At 36.7% G+C, this 21,594-nt stretch overlaps 1 protein-coding gene across 6 annotated transcripts in view; it reads right to left on the bottom strand.

Moving 5' to 3' along the window:
* METTL25 (methyltransferase like 25) overlaps window positions 1–21,592 on the bottom strand; it is a 66,153-nt gene extending 44,561 nt beyond the window's left edge. For 4 of the 6 annotated variants that reach the window (XM_074827120.1, XM_074827119.1, XM_074827123.1 and 1 more), the window contains exons 1-5: window positions 21,282–21,592; window positions 14,756–14,920; window positions 9,824–9,924; window positions 3,555–4,187; window positions 795–939 (exon numbers count right to left, since the gene is read on the bottom strand). In XM_074827120.1, coding sequence (XP_074683221.1) covers window positions 795–939; window positions 3,555–4,187; window positions 9,824–9,924; window positions 14,756–14,920; window positions 21,282–21,582 — 1,345 coding nt within the window. In that variant the 5' untranslated portion in view covers window positions 21,583–21,592. Of the gene's footprint in view, window positions 1–794; window positions 940–3,554; window positions 4,188–9,823; window positions 9,925–14,755; window positions 14,921–19,751; window positions 19,867–20,267; window positions 20,639–21,281 lie in introns of those variants that run through there. The other 2 variants (XM_074827124.1, XM_074827122.1) reach the window with 2 other exon arrangements.
* Window positions 21,593–21,594: the final 2 nt, after the last annotated feature.

The raw sequence follows: 21,594 nt of genomic DNA on the forward strand, positions 1-21,594 counted from the left end.
GAAGTTCCATGAAAGAGTTGAAATAAACTTTGCCAATTCACCTCTCTCTCACATTTGGCTGATATGATGATCAGGTTCTAGGACCTTGGCAGATAGTCATTTAGACAGCTCAGCTACATAACACTTGTCTCAAGAAAGACAGCTACTTAATGTTTTTCATTATGCAGAATTTACCTTCCAAGTAAAGATACCAACTTTCTATCAAAAATGAAAAAACCCACATTTGAAGGAAAATTTGCCTATAGTGTGAATCCCCAAATAATTTTCAGGTTGTCTCCCCAAGAAAAACTGTTATATATGTCCTGTTCCATCATCTTCTAAACTGGCAATGCCCCAGAGCACAGTACTCATCTGAGTGCTTTTTTGAGTAATAACATACATTACAAGGACTGAATTCTGCTCATAGTTGTATATGTTCAACTCAACATAAATGGATGTTGCATGCAGACAGCCAAGGGCAAAATCTGGTACAAAATATTTCAAAAGGATGAAAACATATTGGACTAAAAAAGCCTCCACATTTTACAAGTGAAGTAATGGAATAAAACCAGCTGTATTCATAACCACATAAAAACATTCTGCATTAATGTCCCTAATTTCAGTAAGAATATTAGGAATATTGGCATAACAGAAAAGCTACAGGGCATCCGGGAGTGAATGACCCACATAATGTAATTAAAACCAGTACTAAATAAGCCAATGGAAAGGAACAAACACAAGGAGGTTATTAATTAAAAGGTATAATACTCTCAACATGTAAACTGGAAGGCACAAGTTAAGCTCAGAAGAATTACCTTCTTGGTTTTCAAACTGTTCTGACAACAGATGGTAGCAGCAGCCTACACTGCAAACTGCTTTGATTTCAGGCTTGGCTGTAAAAATTCGTAGTGTATTTGCAGCAAGATCACCACATGTATGTAGACCCACCATCATACAGTCCTAAGAAGAAAAAGAAAAAAAAGCAACAATAAAGCATATCGCTCTTCAACTGAAAGAGCATGAATAACAACAACAAACTCCAAAACCCAAACATGCTGCAAAGGTATTGAGCTGTAAGGTTTAAACACACAACTCCGTGAGGACTCCTGATGTTCTGTTCCAGAATTTCTCAATGCATAATAAAAGCACTCAGTGCTAAGAAAACATGGTGCATTGCCTCTGTGGAGAGGCAGACTGCTCATCACTTTGTTCAGGTAAGGAACTATACATCTCTGCACTCTACCTTCACCGGCTGTGAGGAAGCAGAAGTTCAAGACTATGGATAGCAGCTGGTTTACCTACACGGAAGGGAACATCTACATGGTGACTGGACATGGGTCATTTTGTTTCGTCTTTTCTAGCTTTCCTGTTATTGTTATTACTACTACTGCTACTTCCTTTCCTTACTTCAGATTTACTGCTGTAAATCTGGTTGGACACATCTACGTAATTTCTGTTACATTAAGTTGCTGAAATCAAACCCGCTTCCTAAATAGATGTAATATGAACAGCAGGCTTTGTTATTTCCAAAACTGTAGTACTGCTGCAGTTTTGCAGTGTGCCCCCTACTATTCAACAACAAATGGACATTTTCCTCCAAGTAAGAACTTCAGTAAGAACTAAAGAAAGAACTTCAGCTTCAGATGCTCTGTTCTTCTGTCCATTCTATTTCCTGCTTCCCTTTTTCCTCAATTTCCCCTTCCCTCTATATCTCCATCCAAATTAGCCCTCTTCTCACCATTCATAACAAGATATTTCCCTTCTGGCTTTATGAGTTGGAATCTACATAGTAAACAAGGTGTTGCTTTGAATTTCAGCCTTATTTATTAACAAGGTTAGCAACAAGAAATTAGCCCTGAGACATTCAACTGGGATACCTTTCTATAACCACTCTGACTTTATATGCACATCTATTTTTGCTCCTCTCTATCTGATTTTCTCACCCATCTGTATTCTATAGTATATGTATGTGCGAAACAGTAAAACCTCCCTTTTCCTGTTTTTTTAATTCTTCCTGTCCCCCTTCTCACCTTCCACTTTTTGCTGCCTCTCTGTGCTTGCCCTCTCCTTGTCTTAGGATGCAAAATTTTTAGGTGGCAAAAATTCAGTTTCAGTCCAACTTAATTTTTAAAGACTTTTTTCCTACATCAGTCATCTTCAACTCAGCATTCCACAAAGCTTTTTTCCCACAAGCAATTAGAGAAATAGTGGAACAAGACTAAAGTTTGGAAGCTAAGGTAAGATATGCATTTTCAAACCCAGGACAAGAAAAGAACTTACAGTATAAATCAGTAAATATTAATTTTACCCATTCCCCATCTGTCCCAGCTTAGGAAAATTTGTGGAAAAAAAATCAATTTATGGTTCCAAGAAAAAATTGTAAATATTTGTAAAACTATTTCTAAAAACTATTTCTAAAAATTCTCAAAATACTTTCAAAACATGTAAATGATTGCACATTTTAATGTTTTTTAATTACAGACATTCATCACACATAATGTGCAGTTTGGTTATTACTATTTTTTAACACAGTGAAGCTTTTACTTTTTCTGACAGTAATCTTATTAATTTTTTTTTAATAAAGAAAGTCAGTGATATAGGATCTCTTCTATCTTTTACGTCATAGAAATGACATACTATGAGGATACAAAATCCAACTGTGCAAATGTAAAGGCATATGCTTCATCAACAAACCCTGCTGCTCAGCGTGTCTTTTGTTCCACGTGTTCTCAGATGCGCAGTAGTATCTATGAACTCAAGTTAGAAGGCCATCAGCACAAACCTATGGTCTTGAATCAGAGACGAATTACACCCCTGAATGTAATAGTTCAGGTACTGCTGAACACAGATGAGTTTCTACCTTTCCATAAAAGACTGAATGTATCTACCCAATCAATGTTCGTTAGCTCAGGCATAGGAACTAAACAGCCATAGAGCTTCTAGACTTGTGTCACTGTCTTTGGGCAGCTGAGCTTGGGCTTGTTTGAGTAGACACAATCCCTGCCAGCTAGTAAATTACTAGATGAACTTAAAGTAACTCTGAAAAGTCAAAATATAGAAACATTATTTCCAAACATGGCTCTTTACAAACTTTTTATGTTGAGTACTATACACAATAAATTCTCCTATGCCTTCAAAGTTTAACTGAAATTACAAAAATATAAAACTTAAAAACCAAGAAATCTCAGGCAAATTGAAGTTCCAGTCCTTAAAATATCCATCTACATGGTAAATATAAATCTTTTCATAATAATTAGATATTATCTATAACCACAACTGTAAAATATTTGAATGTGCTAATATGTATGCTGTTAACTTTTACAGCTGATTATTATCTACCCCATAAATTCTAAAGGCTGCTTTACATATTCAAACTAATCCCAACACATATATTAAAATAGAAAAACACTCTGTATCTGCTAGACATAGTTCTGCTGTCTGAAAAACGTTACTGGGCCAGAATATTCATTCACACCCCTGACAGCACTCTATGTACACTCAGCAAATACTATGTACATATGAAAATGGCAATATAAAGACAATGGACAATCTACTTCAAATATTAGTAAAACAACCTCCAAATCTGTTATGATGTCACTGAGTTCTGTTTCTGCAGTGATGCAAGAGGTCAATGGAAAATACAGGTTTGATTCACTTGACTTGCTTGCTTTCGCCTTGAGAGATGCCATTTTTCTTTGCACCTTTTCCTCTTCACAGAGTTCCCCACAGTTACACTGAGATGAAGAAAAAACGTCTACAGCATCAGCAGGCAGAACATTTAGAATAGCAAGAACCTCTTCCGAAAGTTTGCTCTCATCAGATTGTGTCTGAGCCACCAAATCAACTTCAGCTTGATTGTTGGTTTCAGATGTAGCTATTTCTGTGAAACCACAAGAAGGAACTAAATCTTGAATAGTCACTTGGTCCTGACTTTGAAGACTGCTGTCATTATTTAAGAGCTTTTCACTGATTGCTTTACATTTAATTTCACTTTCCACTGGCCCGTCATTTGCCTTTTCCAACCTCTGTCTTTTGAGGTTTGCTCTTCCTCGACTCTGATACGCTCTCCAGTGTTTCTTCAATTTTCTGTTCCTTTCATGAGCACCACTAGTGTTGGTGTTTGAGGAGTCAATTCCATAAACTTTTAAGTTATATTGCATGGACAAAAATGAACTCAGGTAGCCTTTTCCAGAACCTATGTCAATCACCTAGACAAAGGGGAAAAAAAGAAAATAAAATTTGCTATATTAATGAGCAACAAGACACACTTCAATCAAGTGCAAAATAATTCCCTAAATATTTAAGCATGGTTTGAATAGCTACCTTATCATTATCACGCCTCCTAATACACTTAATTCTTCTGCATTGTTGGTCCACTTTCTGACTCTACAACACAGAATTAAGTCTTAACTGATTTGGTCTAGAAAACAAACACCGCAATGCTTATGCAATGTACATGTCCTGACTCTTCTGGGAAAGACTTTCAGCGTATTTTTTGACACAGAACTTCCTTCTGTTAAAGAAAATAACCATAAACCACTAACACCACCACCCTCCCTTGCTAAACTGGGTCAGGATATAGAGCAAAGAAAGCGTTCACAGTATGTAGCTTTAGGCATCCAACTCCCATACTGAGGCGTCTAGGTGTACAGACACTAGGTGTACAGAAATGAGTATCTTCAGATTCGGTGCCCAACTTAATCACTTCAGATGTGACCTAAAGACACGTGATATTGATACCCTCTTTTATGTCAGAATGCTCATTTATACCACTTTCCTGTTCTGTGAAAATGATCCATACAGCTTTGATTAACATGGGAATGCTTTTGTAGTAAAACAAAGGGGCTCATATATCACATGTGCTTTCCACTGCCTGTTCTGGAGGAAGGATAGAACAGAAGGGATAACTATCTGACAGTTTAGTTTGTCTCATAGTTGACAGCATGTACTAGTCCACTGACTGATATAACACAGGAGGGAAAACACTGTACAGAATAGTAGCAGAATCAAGGTTAACCTGAGACCTTTAACTACATAATCACAGCTTTATATCGTGTGTTTTAATTTGTAATAAATATATAAAATATTTTACAAGAATAGGCAGAGTGACATTTCTGTAAGGAAAGAAAATGATAACGTTTGCTTCTGTTCAGGTATCTACCAAAAATTATACTGATGAGATATAATGACTTCCTTGTAGATGTTCCTGAAAGTGTTTGATTCAAGAACACCTATGTCTTGTTCTTGGTCTGTCACACATTTGTAAGAAAGCTTACACTGTTATTTGTAAGTCAAAATAGTAGCATATACTACATGGATCCATCTTAAACTCAACTGCAAAGTTTTTCATCAGGTAAGAATACTTAGTACAGCAATACTCTTCCTCTTATTCTAAGAAAGTTAAAGATTTGTATAGCCATGGAACTAGAAAGAAAAATTTGAACCAATGTCACTAAAGACTACATAAAACAGTGGAGAGTATACACTATTAGGTAAAAATTGTTTACTCGGGCTGCATGTGGCTTTCTCGTCAGCACTCGTCATGTGATCTTGCTACACATTTGCCATCTAGGTATGCTACAACCCTCAAATTTCTTGAATGAAATCAGTACAGGAGTGGATTTAGTGAAATAGCATAGATATAATCTAAGCATACTTTTTGAAAATGTCATTTATTTGTCACATTTATCACCAATATTCTCCTAAATTATTTAAAAGTGAAGGAAAGAAAAATGTTCAAGGAACAATTTTACCCACTATGTTATGTAGCAGATATTACTATTATGCATAATATGCACACCTCCACTTCTACAAGGTTTTTAATTATTTCTGTGAAAGGCAGCATTTGGACATGAGTCAGCTAGTGAACTATTCCTAACTCCTATGTGTGACCTCTAGTGGCTGTAAGGACAAACTGCTGTTTGGGTAAGTCCAGCTGTTTCCAAGTAAAAAGAAAACAGAGCAGTATATTGTTAAATTAGCACTGGAAGAATAGCTTTAAAACGAAGAGGAGAATTTTGCTAAAAATAATCAGGCAATGATCTTGTGCTAAACAAATAGATGGCATTAAATTAACCCCTGCTTTACCTTTCCTTGATTACATAGGTAATCAGGAATCCACAGCATATCTGCCAAGCATGAACTTTTAAAATGAAATTTCCATGATATAATGAACTCCAAAGGTCTTGTCCATAGTGAGTTGGGTACTATGTTTAAACACAGTTTCTGGCATAGTGCAATCAAGAACTTCGTTTCCAGAAGCATTCCAACATTACCCAGCACCAGATCACAAATTTAATGGATGCTGAATGCAGAATTATATCACACTTAGTTACACATTGCAACTCTTGCTGCTCATGCTGCAATTTCCAAGAAAAACTTTCACAAATACATTAAAGAAAACAAATATGCATTTAAGCAAAGAGGAATCATAACAGGTTTCTTTTCAGAGTTTAATCAAGAACAACTGATACATTAAACTATGCTCAGACATACTTACCTAGGAAAAAAACAGGCTCAGTGAGAATATGTTCAGCATAAAATCTGGGCAAATATCTTATTAATCTTTGTTTTTAAACAAGTTATAACAAACAAAATAAAGTTCCACGTCTACTATAGGAACAATGCTTAAAAGGGGCAGTAAACAACTGAAAAAAACACGTTAGGTGGTTTGCTTTAATGTTTTAATTCAAATCATTCACCTAGAAGTGATTACAGTAGTAATATACATTTTACTTTTATTCTCATTTTACTATTTATTATACTACATTATGAAATACCACAAGAGAGTAATATCCTCTACCACCCATTATACATCATGGGTATGGAGGTGAAATGGAGGGCATTTTTCAAGCTGTCAGTGATCTGTAATATCTGAAAGAAACACCCTGAGGACACTTGCTGTTGTAAAACATGTGTTGTGTTTTCAGAGCTCTAGATTTTTTAATTAAATGCTGCATATATTTTGTTTTGTGAGAAGGATAGAAAAGATCAATAAGAAAAAAACTGCCCTAAAACTTTACAATTCCTGTATTTTTTTAAGTTGAAGGTAACCAAAACAAAAGGAGTCGCTTTTTTAATAACTGAGAAGGAGGTTTTTCTTTTTTTTTTTAAGTGTAACTGGAAAGCTCTTTTCATATATTAGGGATTTGTAACTTTGCACAAATAAATTTTGTTACAGTGTATGACTAAAATGGAAAAAAGTTAATACAGAGCACTTGGCATTTCATATTCAGTGATATACTGCAATAATATTTTTCATTAAATGATACCATTTTTTCAAAAAATAAACAGAAAATAATCCTTTGTCTACACATACTCCAAGCCATCTGATAAAAGTGCATAATCACTGCATGAAATTGCAGCATATTGACTCATACTTAATAATGATTGGTTTGAGATTTTATTAGTAACCCGCTACATCGGGACTTAGGTTAGATCATTAAGGTGGCTCTACTTTTTTACTCTCTGAATATGGGTTTTCCTTTCCTTTCATTCCTGAATCTCACAGGAACTATTTAAAATCTAAATGAAAATGCTATATGAAACACCACCTTCCAGCAAATGCAGAGAACATTTAGTATTGCATTATAAGCTAACTACACTCTCCTACAGCTTTTTCAGTACATGAAAGTCTTCAACACTTGAACAACTAATACTTGCCTGAAGCAAAAAGTAAGCAAGGCAAAAACCATGCTAATGATAGAAGAAATTACTTTTCACAAATCTGCTGCTACTGTATTTCTATTCTTTACAGAGCACATCCACTTTACAGCTGTTGAGGGCACCCGCACTTGTAACCATGGCTGGCTTTTGAAATTGTTGCTGGAGAGATCGCCTTCCATTGCTGTAAGCGATTGCAGATGCTCACAAATTGATTGCATCTCATCCAGTAATAGCTGGCCTTAACTGCAGCTCTCTTTTTACTCGGTAATCCCAGTTGTAAGGAGAAGACTGCCTAAAACTTTGCCTTCATCAGTTGTTCTTCACAAAACAGATGGTCGGGATTCAGAGTTTTGATCTCTGTTTCCAAGGATGCCACAGGCCTGACCCAAACTCATCAAGAGTACTGCATCATTTATATTATCTAAATTAAACTCAGTCTGAGCCAAATAACTTCCAAATCAAAGTTCACTTTCAGCAACTCAGAGCTGAATCCAAGTTTTGGGGCTTGCCTTTTTGCCTATGGCGGCAGCAGCAGCAGCTCGGGACATTGCAGTTATGTCTCTACCACTAAACTGAACAGAACATGGCAATGTACTCTACCCCTGGCACAGGACTGGCCACACCATTAATTTTTAGCAACGCCCCTGATGCAGGTATGAAGCAGGCCAGCTAGCACTCTCCCATTACAAAGGCCAGGCACAATATGGGGGACAAGATATACCAGAGACCATAGTAATACAGACTTAGCCTGCCCAACTGCAGCTGTCTCTTTCCCCTTACCCACATCTGATACATTAAACTATGCTCAGACATACTTACCTAGGAAAAAAACAGGCTCAGTGAGAATATGTTCAGCATAAAATCTGGGCAAATATCTTATTAATCTTTGTTTTTAAACAAATATAGTTTGTTCTCCACAAATCTTCGTGGGAATTCTTATTAGGCTGGTGGAAATTAGTCTCCATTTACACTTACAGCCCCTTGCACAGAAAGCAAGTGCAGCTCAGACGTAGAAAGGAATCAAATGCAGTGTCCAGAGCTACTAGTCATCTACAGTTTAAAGTGAGGATGAAGCTACATTAGCCAGTTACTAGCATTATAGAGATTAAAATAATTAAACCAGATGAGTTCATCCAGATACTTAAAAATAAAGTCTCACCGCAACAAAGGTCTAAGACATGGAATATAACAGAAAGTTTAACACTGAAAAAGCTTACAGAAAAATTACTTGTATGTAAACCAAGAAAATGGTGTTAGTGTACTTTTGTCTAATAGAATGTGAAATACAGTACTCAAAAAAGTCAAGTATTGTTGCGATGCTTTTGTTTTGTCAACAGATCCATAAGCAAACATCTACAAGGTTTTAATGCAACAGTGATCTAGTGCACTGTGTAATCATAATTACATGTAAAAAAACCAAGGGTAAGTTACAATCAAATTTGAGAAAGGAATCCTGCAATTCTTCACCTTCCAAGGATGAACTTGCCATCTGATGTATGAAACATCCAATTCAAAAGTAACTGCTGGGTGATAATGGCAACGGGTGTCCAGATCCTATACGTGTTCTACCAAACGTACTTCATGCACACTCTGCTACGTAAGTCTCTGCTTAATCTGGTCTCTCTTCAAACTAGAAAGGTCATAACTGATAGATCTCAATCCATATTAAATAAAGGTGAACAGCATTAAACAACAGGAAACAATTTAAATCTCTTGTGCCAGAATAAGATGAGCTTTCAAAATTTCTCAGATTTTCTGCTTTGGTCTCTATGTGGCACTCTCGTGTGCCTGACAGAAGGAGAAGAATCAAGTTTTGCTCTCCTACTGAAGCTTATGGTAAATTGCCAGCGATATAATACTGATAAACAAGGAAGTACCTGTGTATAGCAAAAAGCAATGTAATTTTTAGCTGCTCAACATATGGAGGATGACTGTAATTTCTTAAATTTTTTCATGAGTCATAAAATGATTATGACTCACTGAAAGGCAGCTCCTTTGGAACAATACATCTGTAAACAAAATTGTCCTTCAGCTTGGCCCTAAAGGCTGTGCTATAGCTACAAATATTTACAGGAAAAATAAGAACAGCAGCGACAGAATATCATAATGATGTATTCAAATACAATAAGGAGAGTAATTTGGAAGGTACACAGTAGCACAGTAAGAAATGCTTTCTTACCTGCTTTATACCACAGTAATTCGCTATGTTGTCTACCAGCTCTGACATCATCTGCACTTCATGTGATTTCTTATTACTCATAAACTCATCAGTTTTGATACCTGTATCAGTTTAAGAAAATAAATACTCATTAACACAACCCATAAAAATAAAGATTTGAGATCAAACAGAAAAAATACCGGCCTAAAAATATGCTTATATTTTTATATTTTAATATTTTAAGGATAGTAATTTTTAATTAAAAACTCACTAAATTATTACAAGACTAACTTCTGAATTACAGATGGATCAGTAAAATTCAACTGTAAAACTTAGTACTCTTAGTGTATTTTTAAAATGTAGCATATCTAATACCTGACCAGATATTGGGCAATATCTACCACTACAAAATTGTACTATTTCTTTCTGCCCATTAAAAAATACTTATTCTTACACTGTTTATCACATTTACCTTTACATATATGAAATATAAGGGTAGGGACAATTAATAATCACACAGTACAGTTTGTTAATCCTACAGATTTGCTCACAACATCAAGTGGGAGATATCTCAAATGAAAGTTATGAGCGATGCTGGGGAAATTCAAAGGAAAATGCACTTTTATTTTCTTTACCCTATGGATGGGTTATAGAACTGCTACATCTTTATGGTACAAAATCACTCATTTCAGTGTTGCTGGAGAATGTGTTAATGAGATGCAGTCAATTTCTACCACAGGTTTACTGCTTGTGGAGAATACCAGGCACTCACTTCCTCATCTCTACATCATCAGACCAAAGGAGTAGTTCAGAAGTTGCTCCCTTGGGAGAAACCCACACATTTCTCCTACACCATCAACACTACAGGACACTTGTCTCTACTTAAATTGATGGAAAGTTTTGGTAAGTCTGCTTGAGGTTAGAAGAAACTGTACTGTTATTGACAAGCATGCTCCTAGAAAACAAGACTTTCTCTGCAAGTCTAGGCAGATTAATATACTTTCCCATTCTCTGCTTTTTGCACAGTATGTCTTCATCTGTCCAGAAACTGACCATTAGGCAAAAACTATGCTCATTCCTTGATCAGATCATGCTGGGAATGAAGCCAAGAGTGTTACTTCTTTAAAAGCGAGTGGGGAATTGAACTGAGCTCATGCAAAACCTAGTGTTTTCTCTATTTTTCCCAAAACCCACAGAATCTCTCTATTTCTTAAACATCTGTTTTTTTATAATAAATTGTTATGACAATACTTGAAATCTAATATAGACTCTATGAACTGACAAAAGAAAAATTAGACTAAAATACTTTTAAACAAAACAAATACAAGTGTCTGTTATTTCACTACAGATTCTCCTTAATTTTAAAATTGTGAAGATCTACACGGTGTCCTAACAAAACTCTTCATTTGTAAGCATTTCAAATGAAAGAAAAATAGACAGAAAAAAATTGAAAACAAAAAAAATATTTTTTTTTTAAAAAAAGGTTTCCTTTTTTGTTTAAATCTGAACATTTTTGTGTCTGGATAGGCTTATCAGAAGAAGAAGCAGAATGGGAACAGGAAGAAACAGACATTTAACTTCTTGACAGAAATAAAAGTTGTTTGACTGTTCTCTAATGCAGCCCTGTCACTTTGAACTATCACCACATACTGCACCTTTTACTCTTTGCTATAGTATGAACTCAAAAGACTGAATTGGGTAACGCTCAGAGAGCACTTAAGCCAAATTAAGTATTTCAAACATGGAAGAAATCCAGAAACAAGACACAACTTACAAAAGCTGAGGTTACATGTAGAAAAATCATAGTTTGCTTATACCTACATATATAAAGTATTTATCACCTTAGCTCTTAAAGTTTCTTAACCATTTTTAGACTTCTTTTCCTACTTGTTGCAGAATGAACACTCTGCTTACATTCCAGCTCAGGGAAAATGATACAGTTTACAGAAAACTAAGGATTTTTATACATTTTACTGCTGCTGCATTTTCTGCAAAATTCTGATAGATTTTTTTACATTATTTTGAAAAACAAGCAGACATACTACAATCTAATAGACAAACTGTACTGGGGACTGTTTTATATTGCCAAGACAACTACAAATTTGAAAAAATACCTATACTAATTTTAAACAAACTGTAAATTCATTCTGCTATCACAAAATTACTCTCTTGAAACAAATCATTATACATGTAGATCTCCTTATCATGTGTACAACTGATGCAAGCAGAACAAATACTAATTTCAAAAACCGTAAGAAATTTAGAGATCCATCTCCTTTTGTGATGAAAAGAAAAATTGTGGTTCGAATACTTCACAGAAGTACCCTGGATATAATAGAGTAACAGAAAGCTTAATGTTACTAGTTTTAGCTGGTACTGAAATGTTACTTATTTCCACTGTGAACCCCTACCACAGGTAGCTGTTTCCCATTTGAAAAACTTTCAACTCTGTAATGCCATTTACAGCTACATCTTTAGTTGTGAAGCTGAACAAATTGAGGAGAGACTGTCTTTTACACAGTACTAATGCAGATCTTCCTAAAATCTCCTACAGCAGTGTGCAGGGATTTTATACCCCAGCCATCTGTGGAAATTCAGACACACCAAATAAAAAAAAGAAATTCACAGTCCACACCAAACAACATCACCTATACAGAAGTTAGATTACTATGATTTAATTCCGTAAGCCAGAGTGAGGGACTGGGATAACCATATACTAAAAAGACACTGAGGCAGAGTGATACTCCAGTACATGGAATTTAAAGATGGATTCATTAACAGTCACTGCATGACTACTACCTTGGCCATAAACACATTGGTAAAGGTAGAGAGTACTCCTAATCCAATACTCTAGCAACCCTCACTTCTTACATCAGATATGAACCTGTAACAAGAGAAGTTCTCCCTGCTGGCTTCCTCCCCTTGGGCCAGGCTCTTCTGGACCCAGTGTGCTCAGTGCAAGCAACCTGATGGTGCAGTAAGGACCACAGTGACCTTTGTTAGGAAGCAATGGAGAACGCCCTTTAGACTCAGAACTCCATTCTGCGTAGCTGTGTCCACAATACACTTAAAATGTTTGTGCTTGCCAATTATTCCAAGGAAGGATAGCAATATGTCTACATTAAGATGGTGAAGAAATTAGAGAACTGTGCAAGTATGCAAACTGTGGGAATAGGCTCATAAGCATGTTTGTCTTAGAACAAGAAAATGTATTAAAAACATCTGAAATGTAAATGGAATTATCCGGATGCATACTTTTCAGAATATGAGCAAGGCCATTGTAAAGTTGCCAGTTTTCTCAGACTTACACTTCTCCTGACTTGCAAGCTTTAGTATGTCAGGAAATTAATATATTTTCTGAAATACAGAATTAAGTCCAAAATATCTAGAATTGCTTAAAGTTAAAAGATCACAACTTCTATTTGGCAACTTGCACATTATGAATCCATAACTTGGTATTTTGCTTCTGCCAAGTGATTGCCAGGAACTTCAATTAAGTTAATTTAACTGATACTTACTGCCAATTCAACACAAAGGTTTTGAATTATAATACCATTGTATACATTTGGAACACGTTTTATTTTTTCTATGAAGTACGATTTAGAATTACAAACCCAGGCCCCAGTTACCCTACTGAGCAGCTCTCCTGCAAGACACAGAACAAAATAGTCAGCAATTGCCTTATTCCTGATGCTCAATTCTGCATGACAAGAAGATGAAAGAATCCTTGTAGTTTTGCCTAAGAAAGCTAATCCAGGTATGGACTCAAACAGGATTATAACAAGGTAGAACCGGAGAACTACAGAAAATTATGCAGAACACAGGGAATGAGAGCATAATGAAAGCGAAAAGAGCTAAAAAGCAAGCAGAAGAAAAGCAACATACAGTTGTCCAACATGAAAAAAGGGCTTCAGATAAATGAAGAGCCGAAGGAAAGAAGCCAGAAAGCAAGACCAATGCACAACAAACCATTAAGACTATCTTAGCTATGGAATTTTAGTATTTCTGAAGAAATTAAAAACTGGGGAGCCAACCATGGAAAACGGCAAAGTTGGAAAGAGAAGATTGCTGTAGAAAATGGGAGATTCCCAACATATATATAACGGTGTTATCACTTAGGATAAGAAATGTCAGAGTTTTAACGTATTATAGAGATAAGTCGCACTAAAAGACAAAGGCAGAGAGCTGCTCTGTCTGTCTCTGAAAAACTAATGAGAAATCTGAAAGACAGTGACAAATCTATAAAGACTGAGGACTCCATGAAGAGCACATTTTCAGTGAAAATGACAGCAATCCAAGTAAGTACAAATGCCAGTTTATCATCTGATACAAAAAATATAATCAGGGTAAGACTTCCAGTGTCCAACTTCATGCCAACTTGAGAGTGTTTTAATTCAATTTCTTTAACTACAGAAAATTAAATTACTCTAGTTTTATGCCATATAATTGGTATTGGTCCAAAACATACAGAATGAATAAAATCTTTTTTTTTTTTTTTTGAGACATCAAACACTTATTGGGCCATATTCAGCTAAACGCCAACATGTTTAATGTTAAACCAAAGATGTGACAAGTAAACCCACTTGACAGTTTTTAGGGTGAGACTTTTTAAAAAAAGCAAGAATAGCAACCATGATTCCTGCTGTTCAGGGACAAGAAAAACAAAGGGAATTAACAAGATATCTCAGAAAATTATGTGCCTGCTTGTCTATCTCATTTCCCTTAAAACTGAATCTTAGGAAGGGTCTATAGGTACTGAATGCTGTGACCTCTCTGTTCAAAATTTAGCAAGAGAATCCATTTTCCAAACAAAAGCAACAAAGAATCTAGGAACAAATGAAAATCGAAGTGAGAAGCATGTAGGGAAAAAAGACAACAAACCACCCTCCAAAACCAAAACTCTGCAGGTCCTATAATGAATAAGCAAAAATTTAAATGTAAATATAATTATACCTGTTGTTCCTTGATTGTCTCCTCTCAGTGCTTCAAGTAGGTCTTCTAATGGGGTACATACTCCAACATTAGAGAAAGAATAATACTTAGCAGCTAGGGCAAACAAATGTACATTGATAAGCTTCTTAGAGTTTTCACAAAACACACTGGAAAACGTGTCATCATCTGTAGAGAAAAGAAAAAGAAAAGATTTCTGTAAACAGTGCTTAACATCTCCGTAATAGAGCTGACAGAGAACTACAAGCAATAAATACGTAGTAACAGAGAAGTAACCATTTATTTTGCTTTCATAAGTGGGAAAACTCGTTATTTTTCTTCCGCTGTATTCCCCCTTCAGAACCGAGGTCAAATTTTGCTCTTAGCTGAGCTACTGTAAATGCAGAAAAATCTATTGTTTTAGTAGAGCTACTTTAGTATAACTGACAAGAGAATTCAGTCAACATTATCACTTCTCTCTTGTTGACAAACTCATTATACATTTCCTAGTCACCCCCTATATACACTACTAGATTTTTTAAGAAAAGCAGCTGTTTAGTATATGAAATGTTTTGATTTACAATCACTATATTCACATACTTTCAAGCTGCTTTGTAACTGGTGAATCTGCTGGGAGAATTAAATTAATTTTTATTACCAATCAAGTGTGAGCCAAAGTTAGATTCCAACGCATATTTTGTTTGACTCAGGATGAAATGCATTATATGAAATAAAGGAGACTTGAAAATACACTGGAATGTCATCCTGTTACAAAATATTTCTTAAACATATGCGAGATGCATGAGAAACATCAGAATAAAATCTGATTTTTTAAATTTTCATACATACATTACAGATCTATTAACTGTGTTTTGGTTTACAAGCAGTATTTTTTTAAAATGTCTGGCTAGATATTGGGTGTTTTTAATTGACTTTGTATTTCAAATACATGAACTGTATCACTAGTGAAAAAAAAAGTGCTATCATTACAGTAGCATCAGATACTTGGGAGTGCAAGAAATACTGCCATTCTTCCTCCATATAACAGAATAGCAATAAAGTTCACAAAAACATGTCACTTTCATGTAACAAGTCTATTAGAAGATGCCTTTGTTGACTCCAGTGTACAAATATATGCATTCTTTCAGTAATATTAAGCACTTAACATTGTTCTTAATGTAAACTTTCTAGTGGTATTAGTAGAAATAAACACAAAAAATATAAACCAACCTGAAATATCCTATAGGTGTCATAGATATTATATTTATGTACTTGCTTTAGTTCAAAAGGAAGACATTAATGCAAATGTTACTGACAAATTAGGTACCTATATGTTGTTTACAAACATGATTTATTTCAATACTTGAGATACATTTGTTTCACTACAATAGGCAGCATCTTTAAGTACATTAGTTTCCTTTATTGGAAATAACCTCACTATGCCCATGTTAACACCAGCCCTCCAAGGCATGTACAGAAATAGATACTGGAAAAGGTTTGTTTCAAAGTATCAGACTTGCCTACCACCTCAACCGAGAATGGCATCCTGGCCCAACAGAAGTTTCTACAAGGTTGAGGCCAGCATATATATCTCTTCATCCAGAAAAGTCAGTCTGATCAGACAATGGCTAATTCAAAAATGGGCATAAATACGCACACAAGGATGACATGCTTGCACAAGCTACCACAAGTTAAATATTTTGTTCATTAGGTAATTACATCAATACTGTACTGCAGCTGTATCTGGAATGAAAGCTAGGGCTCTCTCATCAATATCTACTGCAAGGTCTATAGTCACCTTTCCTCAAACTGAATCAACATCAACCTCTTGGATACCCTTAACATCTACTGAATGACCAAATGTGAGAATGCCATTGACCTTAGACACCTCACTTCTGCAGCACCAGCCATCATCCAAAACGCACCAAAACCAATATCTCTCATCTCCTCTGTAAGGAATACATATTATATACCTCATTGGCAACTTTCACCCAGCAATCACTGTGGAAATAAACATCATGTGAATTACCTATACAAACTTGCTACAGTACAAAAAGAAAACTATCATCAACCATACACATACCCACCTTACACCAGACTACCCTGACAGTGATATGGAAAATCATTAAACCTATACCCTTGAAGAAATTTTCCCATCTAACTTTCAAACAGCTCACCAAGATCAACAGCATCAGCAAATATTCTGCAGATTAACAAATACCAAGCGAAACCAAGTCCCGCCATGCTAAGAAGTAAAACACATCTCTGCAGCCCACACAACCAGACCCTCCCCATACTAACAGGAGTATGAAAATCCATGGACCCTATCACACTCATCCCAAACCTCAAACTGTTTTTTCCAATTCCTCAAATTTCTCTCATGGAAATTATGTAAGTGAAAACAACTGTCACAACACATCAGAATGAACTCACACATCAGTTAAGAAAAATCAGCATCGGTGAGATAAATTATTTCACAGAACCAAAACCAGCCTCTCAGTTTTGAGTTTAGAGGGAGCCAATTTCATTTCTTCAGGATACAAGCATGAACACTAATATTCAGAACTCTACTGGGTATTAAAACTGTGTACTCAGTAAATTGGTTTTATGGTATAAAAGAATACATCTATTGAGTTTACAATATTTAGCAATCCAATCCTCCTTTCACCCTACCTCCTGCTGATCCCACTACATCACACAAATACAACTGATACTGAAACTTTATAACTTTCCTAGGTTACAGACTGATTATTGAAATCCACAGTTTTCTGCTTCTTTGTCAGAACTCATAAAAATTTATAAACCCAAAGCATGCCTTTCACTTTTTCAGCATCTGACACAGTAAAAGATACTAACACTCCTTACAAACCTCACTTAACTGAAATTAAATGCAGTAATACCCATATTCTGTAACAACCCTGAATTCAGCTATCTGATGAAGAACACAAACAGAAGTAGTAGGATCTCATACAAGATCACTAGTATATCGTCTGTAATAACATTCCTACCAAATTTAAATTGTCCCGGGTTGCCAACTCAAACTAAAAACCCAACAATATTAAGGTATCGAACGCATGACTTCAAACTATGGAATGGCAGTTGTCTATGTATTAGTTATAAATATTGAAAATGTTAGTTTTCTCAAAATGTTTCTACTTTGGATGCTCACAAGATGAAATCTAGGAGGTCTCTTAACCAATCAGTCCATACACTTGCAAATAAATCTTCAGAGGAAAGAAACATGCGCCAAAAAATTGGAATTATATTACAAACAGTAATTTACAGTAAAATATGAAAATACTTAAACACAGATTTTTCTGTGCCTGTGTCCAATTTACAGCAATGACGTATTAAACAAGATGCAATATAGCAAATGTCAGCTTTTTGATGTATAAAAATATAAAAGTTTTCTATATCTAAAAATGGATCTGAAGCTTTTCTGCAGGGTACAACTGAAAACAAGGGCTCCACCCTTTATATGGTCATTATAATGAAATATCATCTGATGAGTATCCAAAAATATTCTTTGAAACTGATTTATAGAACATGTAATATAATGTTCTGTAGTAACATGATTATCTTCTTGCATGTAATACAACAGAATTGTAATTTCTTGCTTGCTAGCTTCTAAAACTACAATTCAGCATATGTATTTGTCAAAATCCCTATAGTAACATAAAATATTGTGCAGAAAAAGTTTTGTGCCAATCTGCAATAATGTCACTTTTTAGGGTGCAGAGCTATGTGAGTATGAACTGACAACTTCACATTTTCAGATCAATTCTGTCAAATGTAGTTTATGTTTCCCAATAATTTAGGATCTCTATGGGAACAGATTCTAGAAAACTTTTCGTAACAGTTTGGGGATTGTGAATGTATAATGTAAAACTTCTCAAACTCTTCGGAAGCAAAGGTTTTATCATGTGAAATCAAAAGGTCATTTTACACATATTTTGAGTAAGGTACTTGGGGCACATAGCCACAATATCATTTGAGCATGCAAAATAGAACTATTTTCATAGCCACACTCCAAAAAAAAGGTAGTTCTGTGAATGATAGCATGTTATAAAAGGCTTTTAGTACGCATTTCAAGGTAAATATAAATAACTAACATTTAAATATCTGATAATTTTGAAGAACCACCACACCCACAGTTGATATTTTAGAGGAATATAAGGATGAGTCATTTCTGTTTAAGTTTCAAGATCTCTAATGGTTGCTTTCTGATTTCTAACATTATTAAGTTGTACTAATGCACTTAAATAAACTACAATATTAAGCTTCTCAATCCTCATTTTAATACAGGTTAATGGTGCATTCATTTGCAAATACAGGTAGATGTTTGCAGGTATCTTCACTGAGAGACTCGAATTCTACTGCAGTGTATTTTCATCATATGACTGGATGGACAAACACCATGCAGTCAAATGACTCGGGCATGAACCACTAAATCAGCAAGCACATGCCCATTCCATTACAGTGCCTCCAATTTTGTCATGATACCGAGGACATTTTTAGAGTGTCTCAAAACCTTCCAAATGTTAAATAGCATACCAAAATTTTGAGGCTAGGAAAAAAGAGCAAGTCTCTCTTTTTTTTTTTTTAATGAGCAGAAATAATCCCTGCAGAAATCAAAGAAGAAATACTATATTTTAGCCACAGCGTGAAGGCTTCATACCCTTCTAAAACACATGCTTCATTTTAGCCATAAATTGTCTTTAGTTCCAGTAACTTCTAGATCAGATTCTGTAACATGCATTTCAAATATAGATCATTAAATGATTTTCCCATTTTAAAATCTACTAAACAATACTCTGCTTTCCTGATTCTACTCTACAGGCCACCACTTCAGAGTCTGAATCATTTCATGGGCTTTCCCATAGAAACACGTAAGATCAGGGCAATTCTCCTTTAGTGTTTTCTTTTTGATGACTTATCTAACAATTAGTTTTGTTCCAGCCTCTATTTACATTTAATTTTATGTCCCATTGCTCTGAATCAGTTGTGACTCTGGCATTACCTGTCCAAATTATGATAAGTTTTTCCTCTGTGCTTCCCAACACTTCTCGTTGCTGACTGGACCACTGTCTTGTTTCCATCTGGCTCTCAAAGTTAATTCATAACCCGGTGTCTTTTTCATGAACAAATAAAGTCTGTGAGGTTTTTTCCCAGATACCTCAACCCTTTAAAAATGAGTTAATGTTTTGAAGGTCTTTAGATCCAAGAGAGAAATGTTACAAGTGATGTAGCAATTCCCAGTTCTTCAGTCTCTCTCCAAATCCAAATCATTATCTTAGCTTGTCTTCTATGCCAAAAAGTACACAGCTCCACATGCTACTTTCTGTGGACCCTTCTATTATACTCAACATGCTTTCCTGTCTCACGTGTCATTTAACATAGCATTTCGGAGAGCTATCTATGCTTCATAAGCTTTGGCATGATGCAGGTTTTTCTCGGCTAAATGCTTTGTCAGAAATTTCACCTTAGTTTTGAAACTGATCTCTTTGCTTGGGCTCAGTCCCCCCAAATACCATACCTTTCAGATTCTTTATCTTCATTTCCGTGCTCTGCCTGAAGGCGTGTTACTGGTATGTTTCCCTTCTACTTGGACTGCAGTAAATTCAGTAATACCGTTTCATAGCTGGCTTCCTCTTGAATTACTTGAAATTTACTGAAAATATGAAGTGCTTCTTAAATAGGTCTTGTCAGAAATAAAACTGCTTTCTGTCTTCCTTTGCCAGACACTCATTATTACAGACATATAGGAAAGTGGTGTTTAAGCCTTTTCCAGCTGTCCTCCACATTTCCAGAGTTTCAACATTCAGAGGACTATTAACTGTTACATCTTTCCACTTAGGTGGAGGGGTCTTTTTTGGTTCATTTTACTTCTGTTCTTCATAAATTAGTCAGAGCAAAGGAGTCGGACAGTCAGGAGTTTCATTTCTAAACAAACAGGATGAAATTTATGAGACCATCATCATATCACTACCGAGAGCCTCCTAAAGCACAATTCCTCCCACCACGGCTATACTTCATCTGAACCGTGACGGTTCCAAATACATCCTATTAACCTGGAAAAGATGAGTGCTGCTGGTGCAGACACAGGCAAGAAAAAGCAGAAATGGCTTCAGGTGAGGGCAGACTAATACAGCAGCAATGTGGGAACAGTCACGGGAAGGCAGCAGGCGAAGACGTACGGGAAAAAAAAAAAAGCAGCTCAGCAAAGTGGTGTGAAATGCTCCTGTTTTATTAAAGCAAGGAAAATCATTTCAAACACAGAAGGACAACGAGGTCTTAAGACGGAGAAAAGAAACGATGCTACACCTGCTGGAAGGGGGGAGCCACTGAGGGGCCCACAGGTGGCCCCAGCAGCCCACGCACACCAGGAGGCAGCCTGCTGCCACGGGAGCCCGCGCTGCCGCAACACCTCTGCGGGCCGCCCCGCAGCACTAGCCCCGGCGGCTCCCGCCCCCAGCGGGGCCCCCCCGCAGGGCCTGCGGACGCCCCGAGCCCCGCCCCTTCCCCGGCGGCGCCCCCCGCCCCGACTCACCCCAGAGCGCCGCCGCGGCGCCGGAGGCCTCCTCCAGGGGGCGCCGTAGCGCCCGCGGCCCACCGCCGCGCAGGGTCTCCAACACGGCGGCGGGGTGCGGCGCCACCAGCCGCTCCCACAGCCCACGCGTGTAGAACTCCACCGTGTGGGCGCTGCACAGCGGCAGCGCGTGCGCCAGGAACCGCGCTACGCGCCGCAGCGTCTCCGCCGCCGCCGCCGGCGACAGCTGGGGCGGGAGCGCGCCGGACGGTCGCGACATGGCGCCGGGCGGCCGCGACATGGCGCCGGGTGGCCGCGACATGGCGCCGGGTGG

The sequence above is a fragment of the Strix aluco genome, chromosome 5 (assembly GCF_031877795.1).
Source record: "Strix aluco isolate bStrAlu1 chromosome 5, bStrAlu1.hap1, whole genome shotgun sequence".
In the NCBI taxonomy this organism is placed as follows: domain Eukaryota; kingdom Metazoa; phylum Chordata; class Aves; order Strigiformes; family Strigidae; genus Strix; species Strix aluco.